Source organism: Euleptes europaea, chromosome 18 (genome assembly GCF_029931775.1).
Source record: "Euleptes europaea isolate rEulEur1 chromosome 18, rEulEur1.hap1, whole genome shotgun sequence".
NCBI lineage: Eukaryota > Metazoa > Chordata > Lepidosauria > Squamata > Sphaerodactylidae > Euleptes > Euleptes europaea.
The window spans coordinates 2,251,133-2,265,533 of NC_079329.1; the positions used below are offsets into that span (position 1 = coordinate 2,251,133).

The 14,401-nt window shown below is 52.8% G+C and overlaps 1 protein-coding gene across 1 annotated transcript in view; it reads left to right on the plus strand.

The window, feature by feature from the left end:
* The window catches only part of DNAH2 (dynein axonemal heavy chain 2), a 102,334-nt gene that overhangs the window by 33,653 nt on the left and 54,280 nt on the right, over positions 1-14,401 (plus strand). The window contains exons 19-28 of the mRNA XM_056863627.1: positions 5,413-5,613; positions 5,705-5,861; positions 6,544-6,718; positions 7,620-7,783; positions 7,881-8,042; positions 8,823-8,926; positions 10,674-10,830; positions 11,365-11,447; positions 12,953-13,133; positions 14,260-14,398. Of these exons, the coding sequence (XP_056719605.1) occupies positions 5,413-5,613; positions 5,705-5,861; positions 6,544-6,718; positions 7,620-7,783; positions 7,881-8,042; positions 8,823-8,926; positions 10,674-10,830; positions 11,365-11,447; positions 12,953-13,133; positions 14,260-14,398 (1,523 nt within the window). The remainder of the gene's footprint in view (positions 1-5,412; positions 5,614-5,704; positions 5,862-6,543; positions 6,719-7,619; positions 7,784-7,880; positions 8,043-8,822; positions 8,927-10,673; positions 10,831-11,364; positions 11,448-12,952; positions 13,134-14,259; positions 14,399-14,401) is intronic.

Here is a 14,401-nt window from a genome sequence, read left to right on the forward strand (position 1 = left end):
CGGCCTGGAAGCGGGGTGGGGTGGGGGTTGACCTCGGTTGCTTGGGCCAGGAGGGTGGCACGACTGCTTGGGTTCCCTTTAGCTTTCCACCACCCCCAGACCTGGCCTGCCTTGGGCAAGCAGGCCAGCGCTTGCTATAAGATCATCCGAAGCCCCCTGCTAGATCTGACCACAGGTCCATTTTGGCCAAGAGTGGCGAATCAGAAGCCTGCAAGCAAGGGTCAAAGAGGCAGTGGCCCTCTTCGGCACACTCTTCTGGACACAGGCGTTCCTCTTAGCTTTGGTGGCTCATGACCGTTCACAAATGTGCTTAATCCCCCTTTAAAGCCCTTGTCTTGTGGCAGTGGTTCCCATTACTGTGAATTGTGTGAAGAAGCCTTTCTTTCACATGAAGCAGCCTTACACTGAATCAGACCCTTGCACCATCAAGGTCAGCATTGTCTACTCAGACTGGCAGCAGTTCTCCTGGGTCTCAGGCACAGGTCTTTCCCATCATCTCCTGCCTGGTCCTTTTAACTGGAGATGCTGCTGGGGTGGAACTGGTGATCTTCTGCATGCCAAGCAGATGCTCTGCCACTGAGCTACAGCCCCTCCCTTCGGAGCTCCCCTGAACCTCTTGCCAAGCCAGATCATTAGCTGACCTTGAGTTCCAATCCCCTGGAAGGAGGAGCAGGAGTTCTCTTGGACCTCAGCAAGCACAGCGACATACTCCTCTCTCAGCACTCCCCCAAACTTGCAAAGCTCCGTACCCTTTAGCCTTTCTTCGTGAGGTAGGTTCTCCAATCTCTCAGTCCTTTTGGCTGCCCTTGGCCCTTCCTTTTCCAGTGCGGTGGTCTTCCTTTTGAGATGGGATGACCATCTTGGGGAGGGGCCGTGGCTCAGTGGTAGAGCATCTGCTTGGCATTCCGAAGGTCCCAGGTTCAGTCCCTGGCATCTCCAGTTAAAGGGACTAGGCCAGTAGGTTATGTGAAAGACCCTTGCCTGAGACCCTGGAGAGCTGCTGCCGGTCTGAGTAGACAAGACTGACTTTGATGAACAGAGGGTCTGATTCAGTATAAGGCCGCTTCACGTGTTCATGTGACCAGAACGGTGCAGCGAAGTCCAAATGCAGACGATGCCTTAGAGCCAGCGGAGTTTGAGTTCTTTTACCCCACTTCTCTTTCCCACCCATGGCTTCTTTTTGCCTGGTGCATAACAGTGCCTCCCCTTCCATGCCAGCCTTTCTGCTGCCATTTGCCCAGGGGGCTGGCCAGAGCTCCTCTCCTCCTCCCGTTGCGCCAGGCCGAGGCCTTCTGCCTCCCCTCCCGTCACTTCACTTGCGCCGGCTGCGGAGGTGGAGGCGGGCTGGCCGAGAGCGATTCATGTCTGCATGTGAGAGGGATAAATGGAAGGATTCCATCCCTGATCCCTTAATCTTTTAATAATTTATTGAACAAGCATGTCAAGTGCTTGAGAGAGGAAGAGGGAGAGACTCGTCCTCCCAATCCCGCCATCCCAGGGGTTTGCTGTGCTCAGTGTTGAGAGAGGGAGACGGGAGGCGGCAGGAGGACTCGAGGCGGCCCCCGCGTAGTAGCTTCTTGCAGTTACAGAACGAAACAGATGAAGATGAAAAGCCAAGTCTGAAGTGGGGGTGTGTGTCATGGGCAGGTCACGGGTGTCCCTGGGGCTGGTGGGGAGGCCGAGGGCCGGTGTAGCAGCTGCTGTTTGCCTCTTGAACTTTTGCGTTTACTGCGTGTTTTACGAGCTTTTGATTCCTTGCCTACTCCAGAAGCACACTGATGAATTCCCAGATTAAAGGCAACGAGGAACATTTTTTTTCCGGGAGGTCAGTGGGGCAGCCCACAAGAAACAGGAAAGGGGTTGCTCCCCATCTTTTTTAAGCCTCAGGTGCCAAATCTGGGTTCATCTCCAAATCTGCACAGCGGGCCGGAGGTTGTTGGAGAGAGGAGAGGGGCAGGGCAGAGGGGGTGTCATGGGAGGCAGGATAAATCTTGTAGTGTTGCCCCCAGCGTCTTCTGGCCTCTGTGCTTTGCTGACTCAGCATTTCTGACATGCCTAATTGATGAGCCAGGTGTGGGTTGGAGGCAAACTTGGACCCTTAAAAGAGGAACTGGAGCTACGGAGGCAGTGGACGGATCCGTCTCTGCCAGGGCCCGAAGGTTGCCAGCGCCCCCCATTTGTCCCTTCAGGGGACTTTTTTTTTTTTTTGGCTTCCCGGTTAATAAAATTTGGCTTTGTGTTTCCAGCGGCCCGTTGACAGGGAATTAATTAATGAAACAGGGGAAAATATAATAAGGTCCCTCGGGGCTCGAACAGGCCTCCACCTGCTGGCCTGCCTGGGTTTGATGAGTCAGGAAGATAGAAATAAAACTATGTTTCGATGAACAGCTCACTCGGAGGGGTCTGTCTCTCCTTCCCTGCGGCAGCCGTGCCTGTGTGAAGTGACCCTAGAGCTAGGGAAGTTAGTGGGGGCACCATGCAGCCACAGTCCCGGCTCACAAATGACAGCAGCCCCCAGGTACAGTGAGCATCTTCTTCTCCTCTGCCGCATGCAGGGACCTCCTTATGCCTCTCTCTTTCCCTCTGGGGAGCCAGCTGCTCTTCTTTGAAGTTTCCCCTCCAACACATTCCCGTGCCGGACCCTGAATTCAGAATTCTGTTACTGCCCGTTGCCCTGTCTGAACTGCCCAGAACCGACAGGGCTGATTCATCTTTGGATTTGAAGTGATGGTATTGCTTTACTCTGCTCTACCTCACCTAGAGTATTGTGTTTAGTTTTGGGCACCACAATTTTAAAAAGATGTAGATAAACTGGAATGTGTCCTGAGGAGGGCAGCAAAGATGGTGAGGGGTCTGGAGACCAAGTCCTATGAGGAAAGGCTGAAGGAGCTGGTGATGTTTAGCCTGAAGAGAAGACCGAGAGGGGATATGAGGATATGATAACCATCTTCAAGTACCTGAAGGGCTCTCCTAGAGAGGATGGTGCCGAGTTGTTTTCTGTTGCTCCAGGTCAGACCAGAACCAACGGGTTGAAATTAAATCAAAAGAGTTTCCGTCTAGACATTAGGAAGGATTTTCTAAAAGAGCAGTTCCTCAGTGGAACAGGCTTCCTCGGGAGTTGGTGAGCTCTCCTTCCCTGGAGGTTTTTAAGCAGAGGCTAGATGGCCATCTGCCAGCAATGCTGATTCTGTGACCTTAGGCAGATGATGAGAGGGAGGGGCATCATGGCCATCTTCTGGGCACTGGGTGTGTGTGTGGGAGGTAGTTGTGAACTTCCTGCATTGTGCAGGGGGTTGGACTAGATGACCCTGGTGTTCCCTTCCAACTCTATGATTCTGTGATTCTATTTTGAGTCTTGGGCAAACAGTGCCCTTGTTTGGAGACTTAACTGGAGCTCAGTCATTGAAGGACTCACATTGTTGGCGCAGGGTGTACCCAACCTCGGAGCCTCTGCCATTTGGGAGTTGAGTATGTACAGCAGCCGTGTAAACCATAGATCCCCCTCGTGGTGCCTGGGGGTGGGTGCCCTGGTGCCCGCCGAAACCTTTCCTGGTGCCTGCCGAGGGTTCTTAGAATGTGGGTGGGGCCAGGTGGGTCTTTTGCCCAGCAAGCCTTCTGATTGGCCAATGGAGATATGATTGGCTGTGAAGGAGGACTGGCAAATTAGAATAACACACCCGCCTCTGCAGGGCACGTGGGATTGGATGCCACACCAGCTTTGGAAAGTTTATGAATGGTTTGAAGCATACAACGATGGGGGCGTTTTATTGATTTAGTACGTTTTTTCTCACCCTTCCTCTGGTGTGTTCAAGGCAGCATCCTCATCTCATCTCCTCTTTTATATCCTCACAACAGCCCTGCGAGGGAAGGAAGGGCTGGGCAAGAGACCCTGGGTGACGGTCACCCAGGGGGCTTCATCACTGAGTGAGGGTTGGAACCCTGATCCGGCCAGCCCTGATCTGACGCTCTTAACTGCTACACCGCAGCGTCTCTAAATCACCTCTTTCGAGGGAAAAGTACAGAGATGCAGTCACATAAATAAGAGTGCGTGCATAAATGTTAAAAAAGCATGGAGAGATAATTGTTAAGTTCTTGCCAGACAGTCTTCCAGACGGGTTTGACAGGCGTTGCTTAAATTAGGAAAGGTGCAGAGTCCCTGGCTACAGCAAAGATTCTGAGGTTTGAATTGAGGACGGAGCCAGATGAGCTGGGAACCCTCATTACCACCAGACGGCTGCAGCATCCGTGGTTCTGACTCCCAGGGGAGGCGCCCAGAAACACGGCGTTAGCTGTGCTAACCCCGTGAGTGCCCAATTTAGATGGCTAACAGCCACAAAGGGGAATTTTTGATAACCTCCGTTTTACCATAATCACTTTTGAACTGGGCCCTTTGTAACCGCTTCTAACCTGACGGGTGGCAGAGCTTCTCTCCCTCTCCCCCAGATTACCTTTCACTGAGAGTTCACTGAGAGTGGAGGTGTTCATGGAGGAGCGGGGTATTCATGGCAACTAGTCATGATGCATCCCTATTCTCTCCAGGATCAGATGCTTTGGGTCAATGAATGGTTTGAAGCCCACAAACAAGACGACTGCAGCAGCATTGTCCTGCCTGTGTTCCACAGCACCTCATAGAAGAGGCATGCTCCTCTGATCCAGGAGAGAATAGGGATACATCATGACTAGTATTCATAAGAACTTAAGAAAGGCCATGCTGGGTCAGACCAAGGCCCATCAAGCCCAGCAGTCTGTTCATACAGTGGCCAACCAGGTGCCTCTAGGAAGCCCCCAAACAAGACAACTGCAGCAGCATTATCCTGCCTGTGTCCATAGCACCTCATAGAAGAGGCATGTGCCTCTGATACTGGAGACAATAGGAATACATCATGGCTAGTATTCATAAGAACATAAGAAAGGCCATGCTAGATCAGACCAAGGTCCATCAAATCTACCAGTCTGTTCACACAGTGGCCAACCGGGTGCCTCCAGGAAGCCCACAAGCAAGACAACTGCAGCAGCATTGTCTTGCCTGTGTTCCACAGCACCTAATATAATAGGCAGGCTCCTCTGATCCTGGAGAGAATAGGTATGCATCATGACTAGTAGCCATTTTGGCTAGTAACCATTGATAGCCCTGTCCTCCATAAGAACATGTCCCCTCCCCTCTTAAAGCCTTCCAAGTTGGCAGCCATCACCACATCCTGGGGCAGGGAGTTCCACCATTTAACTATGCGTTGTGTGAAGAAATACTTCTCTCCCCCCCCCGGAGGCTGCTGCCTCAGGGAGAAGCACCCGTGTGGCGGAGTGGGGGGAGGGAGAAAGCGATTCGACTGTCCCCACGGAGGGTCTGTCCCAGAGAAGCCCCGAGGCTCGCCCTGCTCCAAGGACCTCTCTCTCACTCTGCGCACCCGCCAGGTACATGGAGGTAGCCAACAACGTCCAGAAGGAGGAGACGGTGCTCAGCATCCAGTTTGTGCTCCTGGACTGCTCCCACCTGAAGGCGGCGGTCGTGCAGCACTGCAACGAGTGGCAGAACAAGCTCACCAACCTGCTGAAGGAGATGGCCAGCACCCGCCTGCAGGAGCTCCACACCTACCTCCAGCAGAATGCCGCGGAGTGAGTATGGGGCCCTGACACACACACACACACACCTGTGCACCTCGGGTCCGCCTCGGCCCCTGCTAACGGGCGCCCCCTCCTCTTGCAGCGTCAGCCGTCCCCCGCAGACCCTGGAGGAGCTGGGCCGGAGCCTGCAGCTCCATGAAACCCTGCAGCAGGAGCTGCCCAAGATTGAGGGTCAAATCCCGCCCATCCACGAGCAGTTTGCCATCCTTGAGAAGTACGAAGTGGCTGTGGAGGAAGAGGTACGTGGGCCGCGTGTGGCTGCTGTTCCCTGATGGTCCAGCCCGTGTCCTTGACCTGGTTTGCCCCACTGAATGGCCTTGAGCATCGCTGGCGCTTGTCTTGCTGCTGCAGGCGGCCCCAGTATTAGGGCCACTGGAGGCACAAATGTGATAATTGCTCTTGGAAATGGGGTGGGAAGGTAGATCGGGGAACTCCCTGTGCCGGGCAAGAGACCTGGTGGCTGAATGCTCCACAGCCTTGAGGGCTCCGTTCTCTCAAGTGTGTCTCTGAGAGCCAGCGTGGTGTAGTGTTTAAGAGCGGTTTGGAGTGGTGGATTGGAGTGGTGGATTCTGATCTGGAGAACTGAGTTTGATCCCCCACTCATACACATGAAGCCAGCTGGGTGACCTTGGGCTAGTCACATCTCTCTTAGAGCTCTCTCAGCTCCACCTACCTCACAGGGTGTCTGTTGTGGAGAGGGGGAGGGAAGGTGATGGTAAGCCGGTTTGATTCTTCCTTAAGTGGTAAAGTTGGCATATAAAAACCAACTCTTCCTCTTCCTCCTCCTCTTCTCCTCCTCCTCCTCCCCCCCATTGCTGCTGCTGCTTCTTCCTCTTCTTCTCATTGCTATCCCATCTGCACGGAATTGGTGCTCCATGCTTTTCCGGCCTCTTCTTGACTTCTCTGCCTGCTGCCTTCCAGGTGCTGCAGCTGCTGGGCGAGCTCAATTCGGAGTGGCTGTCCTTCCAGCAGTGCATCCTGGACAGTGAGGCCATGCTGAAGAAGCACAAGGAGAAATTCAAGACAGGCCTCATCCACTGTGCCGACGATTTCAAGAAGAAGGCCCAGAATCTCCTTCAGGACTTTGACATCAACGGTAGGATTCCCATTTGCCCACTTACGGTGGGAGAGTTCCAGCCAACGGGAGCCCCTGCCTGTTGCTGCTCAGCTCATTAGTAGACAGAAACTGGCGACAAGGGTGGTGGGTGGGTGGGAGGCTGATGGTCCTGGTGAGGAAAAAATAAAGAAAAATAAAGGGGCTTTGGCCCCTCAGCGGAAGTTCTGACCACAGAGTTTCTGGAGGTTCCTGGGAGTGATAAGGATAGCTCTATAAGTCGCCAGAAACTCTGCGGTAATCTTACCATACAGTTTCTGGCAATTGCTAGAGCTGACCTTGTCACTTCCGGGTAGCTCTAGGAATCAACAGGAACTCTGTGGTCAGAACTTCCAGTGAGTGGCCGAGGCCTTGTTGTTCTTTTAAATTATTCTCCCAAGACTCCCCACCCCCCGCCGCCCACTACCCTCCCACTAGTTGCCAGGCTAGTGGGGGGGACCATGGCTCAGTGGTAGAGCATCTGCTTGGCATGCAGAAGGTCCCAGGTTCAATCCCTGGCATCTCCAGTTAAAGGGACTAGGCAAATGGGTGATGTGAAAGACCCCTGCCTGAGACCCTGGAGAGCTGCTGCTGGTCTGAGTAGACAATACTTACTTGGATGGACCGAGGGTCTGACTCAGTATAAGGCAGCTTCATGTGCTCATGTGACTCTTGGAAGCTCATACTCTGAAAACCTTATTGGTCTCTAAGGTGCTGCTGGATTCGAATCTAGCTCTTCTGCTGCAGACCAACATGGCTGCCCTCTGAAACTGTCTTCAGGAAAGACCCAGCCAAAGTTGGCTTGCTGTATTCATCACAGTTCTCCTGCAGAATCCTCCTCCGGGAGGCGCCAGAGGACACAGGGTTGTTTATACTGGGCATTCTCTTCCTCCTCTCCTCCCAGGGCCTTTCACCAGCGCCTTGTCTGCTGATGCAGCCTTGGAGCAAATCTACGCAATGCGGCAGCTCCTGGCCTCCTTGAAGGAGGAGGAGAACACCCTTCGCTCCAACCTGGGGATCTTCAAAATTGACCAGCCCGCCTCCAAAGACCTCCAGAAGTTGGAGAGGGTAGGGCGGCTTTCCCTTTCACCCCCCGGACAGGAGGAAGCCGAACTCTAGACGTTGGGGGCAGAGGTGACCTGGCTGTCCCTTCCTTCCTTTGCAGGAGCTCGACTACATCCAGCAGGTGTGGGAGATCACCAAGGAGTGGGAGGTGCACTGGAACGAGTGGAAGATGGGCAGCTTTAAGACCCTGCAGACGGAAGTGATGGAGACCACGGCCTTCATGCTTTACAGGAAGCTCAACAAGCTCAGCAAGGAGCTCAAAGTAAGGCAGAGCAGGGCTGTCTGCCGAGGAGTGGGGGGGCAGCATAATTCACCCCCCTCCCCCCCTTGATCCTCATAACGATCCTGCAAGTGGGAAGTCAGGCTGAGAAAGAGAAGACGGGCCAAAGTTAGCCAGGGAGCTTCCATGGCCGAGTAGGGTTTTCTAGTAGGGTTACCTGCCTCCAGGTGCGGCCTGGAGCTCTCCTGGAATTGCAACACATTTCCCGACGACAGAGATCAGATCCCCTGGAGGAAATGGCAGTTTTGGAGAATGGACTCTGTGGTATACCATAGAATATAGGAGAAATATAGAGCTACATCACATCCCCACTGAGCTCCCTCCCTCCCCAAACTGCCCCCGCCCCAGGCGCTGCTCCTATCTTTCCAGGGATTTCCCAAGCCAGAGTTGGCAACCCTGTTTTCCAGCCAGGTGACTCCCGTCTTGGTCCAGCACTCTAACCATGATGATGTTGCGGGGCTGGGAAGACGGGTCCCTTAAGCAGATAACAGACAAAGGTTGCGCAGGGATCATTTTCCGAGCTGAGTGGAAACCCCATTGGGATCTGCAGACAGTCTTGGGAAGGGTTGTGCTCCGTCGAAGATACCAGGAGCAATACAGAGAGAGGCGTCCCCGTTTCTGCAGCAGCGGGCAGGATATCTGTGGTGCCATGATGGGCAAGGATTAGGTGGCAACTTCCTTCAGCGCCCCCCCCCAGCTCCCCCCCCCGCCTCTCAGCTTCCCCCAGTTAATCCCCTTCCTCTGCCTGTTTTCTGACTTGAGGATCGGAACTGGGAGATTATAGAGACCTCCAAGGTAAAGATAGAGCAATTCAAACGGACGATGCCCTTGATCACCGATCTCCGCAACCCAGCCTTACGAGACAGGTAGGCTGCTGACTCCCGGCTGTGCTGGCGCAGAGGCCTCTGGATAGTGCCCAGGCCAGGGAGCCTGTTCTTACCTTGATGGACAGCCAGTGAATGTTATGGTGCCAAATAGAAGGATGGACCTCGGCGATGTGGCAGGGACTCTAGGGGGAGGGGGAGAAATATATGTCTGCCTTTCTTGGGTTCTTCTCTCTGAGTCCTTCAGAGGGTTGGTCACAAATTTCAGGTATCCGATGTATACGTTCTGTATGAGCCAAGAGGAGTTCTTTCTTCCACTAAGACAATGGTACTCATTTAATTGTGGGATAGGCTAGCCTAGAATCATAAGAGTTGGAAAGGGCCATGCAGGCCATCTAGTCCAACTCTCTGCTTCATGCAGGATCAGCCTAGAGCATCCCTGACACGAGCTTGTCCAGCCTCCGCTTAATGTATGGGGGGTGGCATCATCTGATTTACCCTTGTTGCTTGCAGTACCCTCTCACCATCCTCCTAATTCTATGTGGGAGCTTCAGGGCATGGGGTGCTAATGTTTCCTGCTAGGAGTGGGAGTAACGGCAGGGAAGGAGAACAGGTTGAAGCTTGCGTGGCTGAGATCAGCAGGTAACATAAGAAAGGCCATGCTGGATGAGACCAAGGTCCATCAAGTCCAGCAGTCTGTTCACACAGTGGTCAACCAGGTGCCTCTAGGAAGCCCAGAAACAAGACGACTGCAGCAGCATTGCCTTGCCTGTGTTCCACAGCACCTGGTATAATAGGCCTGCTCCTCTGATCCTGGAGAGAATAGGTCTGCATCATGACTAGTAGCCATTTTGACTAGTAGCCATGGATAGCCCCATCCTCCATAAGAACATAAGGAAAGTCCTGTTGGATCAGACCAAGGCCCATCAAGTCCAGCAGTCTGTTCACACAGTGGCCAACCAGGTGCCTCTAGGTAGCCCACAAGCAAGATGACTGCAGCAGCATTGTTCTGCCTGTGTTCCACAGCACCTAAATATAATAGGCATGCTCCTCTGATCCTGGAGAGAATAGGTATGCATCATGACTAGTATCTATTTTTACTAGTAGACATGGATAGCCCTCTCCTCCATGAACATGTCCACTCCCCTCTTAAAGCCTTCTAAGTTGGCAGCCGTCACCACATAAGAACAAGACAACTGCAGCAGCATTACCCTGCCTGTGTTTCATGGCACCTAATATAATAGGCATGCTCCTCTGATCCTGGAGAGAATAGGGATGCATCATGACTAACATCCATTTTTACTAGTAGACATGGATATCCCTCTCCATGAACATGTCTCCACTCCCTCTTAAAGCCTTCCAAGTTGGCAGCCATCACCACATCCTGGGGCAGGGAGTTCCACAATTTAGCTATGCATTGTGGGAAGAAATACTCCCTTTTATCTGTTGTGAATCTCTCACCCTCCAGCTTCAGCAGATGACCCTGCTTTCTGGCATTATGAGAGAGGGATAAAAGCTTCTTCCTGTCCACTCTCTCCATACCATGCATAATTTTATAGACCTCTACCACGCCTCCCCTTACTCGCCTTTTTTTCTAAGCTGTTCCCTGGGCTTGGCCTGAACCCTGGTCCGCTAGCTGAGGGACAGGTTTCTTGGCCATAGAAAAACAAATCGTCTTGGCCCAGATATCTTCAGTCCTGCACCCAAAGCCCATGGCAGGGATCTCCCTTTCAAGAAGGAGGGGACAGGGCAGGAAAGTGGTTGACTGATGCATTGTGGTTTCCTGCAGGCACTGGGATCAGGTGAAGGACCTGGTCCTTAGAACGTTTGATGAGACTGCGGAGGATTTCCGGTTGGAGAACATCATTGAGCTGGGCCTGGATCAGCACGTGGAGAAGATTGCTGAGATCTCTGCCTCAGCCACCAAGGAGCTGGCTATCGAGCAGGTAGCGCCTGCTGGGTTGATTCTTTTGGGTCCCTCTGCTGAAGAGCTTGTGTGGAGTTAAGCGGCATTCGCCTTCAGTGGGCTACAGAGGGACCAGACCTATTCCCCCTCTAGCCCGGCTGCTTTATTCGCTATGTTATTTACTGCCTTCTCCATAAAACACGCTCAAAGGGGCTTACCACAAGATTGACATAAAACACAAGAACGCACCAAACCACTCGCATTGATAATCAATCAATGATAGCGACAAAATCAATAAAGCAGCAGTGTAAAATTGCAGTATAAAACCCACAATAAAGTAAACCTCTGTAAGGAGTTACTATTAAAAGGCACAATGGCACTACGCACAGGAGCACAATTTCAGCACAAATTAACTTGGTGCTAAAACAGAACATACATAACTCAGCAGAACACCTCGGTGGCTCCTGGGAGCCCCCTTGTGCGGCATCCAGGATCTACTTGCAGTTAAAGTGGTCAGAAACGTACCTGGCGCCCCCCTCCCCTGCGCCCCTGATGTTGGATGTCATCCTTACAGGCTCTTGAAAACATTGGCAGGACTTGGGACGCAACCACGCTAGACATTGTGCCCTACAAGGACAAGGGGCACCATCGCATCAGGTAGGTCCACAAGGAGGCCAGGTCTGGCCTCAACGCTGGGCTCTCCTGAGAAGGGCAGCCATAGAACCCAGAAAACCTCGACCCGTTTGCTGTGTGGACGCGGTGGAGAGCCAGCGCCTGCCTTCCTCCCTCTTTCTTTAGTCCCGGCGGCCTGATCAGCAGACTTGGTCGAGCCAAGCTGGGCTTGCGCAGAGCCTGCTCTGGGGTGCCCTTAATGCCAGGACTAGCTGGTCCCTGTCTGTGAAGGGGCACAGGAGGGCAAAGAAACCTATGAGGAAAGGTTGAAGGAGCTGGGTATGTTTAGCCTGAAGAGGAGAAGACTTAGAGGGGATATGATAACCATCTTCAAGTACTTGAAGGGCTGTCATATGGAGGAGGGTGCCAGTTTGTTTTCTGTTGCCTCAGAAGGTCGGACCAGAACCAACGGGTTGAAATTAAATCAAAAGAGTTTCCGTCTAGACATTAGGAAGAATTTTCTAACAGTTAGAGCGGTTCATCAGTGGAACAGGTTTCCTCGGGAGGTGGTAAGCTCTCCTTCCCTGGAGGTTTTTAAGAAGAGGTTAGATGGCCATCTGTCAGCAATGCTGATTCTGTGACCTTAGGCAGATGATGAGAGGCAGGGCATCTTGGCCATCTTCTGGTCACTAGGGGTGTGGAGGGGGGAGGTAGTTGTGAATTTCCTGCATTGTGCAGGGGGTTGGACTTGATGGCCCTGGTGGTCCCTTCCAACTCTATGATTCTATGAAAGAAGTCTCATTTAAGCATTGGGGCTGCCCCAAGAGGAACCAAGCCCTGTAACAGGTTGTGGCTTTTCCTGGACAGGCCGATGGCCAGATTGTCTCTGACAGTTCTTGGAGAAGGAAATATCAACAAGGGGAGTCTAGAGGGTTAGGGGACTGTGATGTTCTTGGGAAGCAAATCTCAAGACACCCCTCTCCCCCATGACTTGGTTTGCTCCAAACAATGACCTCTTGAGATCACTATGCAAGGGTGGCAGGAAATGGGAGAACATTTTCTCCTGGCATAAATGCTAGACAAGTAGGACAAGGGGATGGTAGACCTCATTTCTGAATGGATGCCACAAACCCCACAAGTCTAGGGCTGGGTCCTGCATGGTGGGGGCTCTTGTATACATTTTATTTTATTTAAAATGTTTGTTAGCTGCCTTTCTACCTTGCAGAACTCTAGGCTGCTTACAATATAAATAAATAAAAGACCGCAATTTAAAACTCTTCAGTTGGGAGTGCCAATAAATGAAGACTGAAGTAGGCAAACACAGTCCTAAATAAAACGGTCTTCAGCTGCCTCCTGAAGATCAAAAAGTCAGGGGGCTGGGCGCACCGCCCTGGGGAGGTTGTTCCATCATCGTGGGGCTGCCACTGAAAAGGCCCTCTCTCGTGTGCCTGCCAGACAAGCTTCTTTCATCGTTGGGACACTCAGGAGGGCCCCTCCCTGCGATCTCAGTTCCTGGATGCTGCTCTTCTGAACCCTCTCTGTTTCCACAGAGGGACCGAGGACGTCTTCCAGGCCCTGGACGATAACCAAGTGGCCTTGTCCACGATGAAGGCCTCCCGTTTCGTGAAGCCCTTCGAGAAGGAGGTGGACCGCTGGGAGCGCTGCCTCTCGCTCATCCTGGAGGTGATCGAGAATCTGCTGACCGTGCAGAGGCAGTGGATGTACTTGGAGGTGAGAGAAGTCTTGCTCACTTCCCGAGGATCAGGAAGGCACATGTGAGGGGCCACGAGGTCCTTCAGTTGATCAGAGGCCACAGCTCTCTGGGGTACTTGGTGAACATATGAAGCTGCCGAAGGCTTTCACGGTCAGAGTTCATTGGTTCTTGTAGGTTATCCGGGCTGTGTAACCGTGGTCTTGGAATTTTCTTTCCTGACGTTTCGCCAGCAGCTGTGGCAGGCATCTTCAGAGGATTAACACTGAAGGACAGTGTCTCCTTCAGTGTTAATCCTCTGAAGATGCCTGCCACAGTTGCTGGCGAAACGTCAGGAAAGAAAATTCCAAGACCACGGTTACACAGCCCGGATAACCTACAAGAACCATATGAAGCTGCCTTATACTGAATCAGACTCTTGGTCCATCAAAGTCAGTATTGTCTACTCAGACTGGCATCGGCTCTCCAGGGTCTCAGGCAGAGGTTGTTCACATCACCTACCTGCCTAGCCCCTGTAACTGGAGATGCTGGGGATTGAACTTAAGACCTTCTGCATGCCGAGCAGATACTCTGCCACTGAGCCACAGCCCTTCCCCCAGGCAGGCAGGCAGGCAGCATGATGCTCTTTGTGGTTCTGCTGGGGAGGATGGCAAAAGGCCCTCTTGGCTTTGGAGGATAGCTGTGTCTTGCCTCCGAGTGAGCTTAATGCATTAGCAAATCACAGGAGGTGTCTGTAATAAATGCAGGTGGTCCTGTCCAGCACTCAGTGGACTCACCAGTGAGTTCCAGATCCTCCCCTTTTATTTCTGGGGAGAGTCTCTCTTTAGCACAGAAGGCAGGCACAATTGCTTCATTATCCCATTGTGTGCACGGGCAAATTGCCCGCAGTTCCCAGGGAGTGCTGCAGGCATACCGCAGAGAATCCTGTGGTGTGGGAAACTTGGACTCTCTGGGGGACGCCAGCTCAAGGTTCCCCAGGACCTGATGCTCCAGTTGCCCCTGAGAGATGTTGACTCGCCCTTCCTCCTGAGCAGAGGGAGAGGTGCGTCTCATCTGACACCCTTGTGCCGAAAGTGCCGGCGTCCCACTTGGGTATCCGAGAGGCTTCTGCTGCCTCACCTGCCTCTTTCTGCCCGCCCTCAACAGAACATCTTCTTGGGAGAAGATATCCGCAAGCAGCTGCCCAGCGAGTCATCCTCCTTCGACCACGTCAACAGCAACTGGAAGGCGATCATGGACCGATTCGTCAAGGACAACAATGCCCTGCGGGCCACCCACTTCCCAGGTT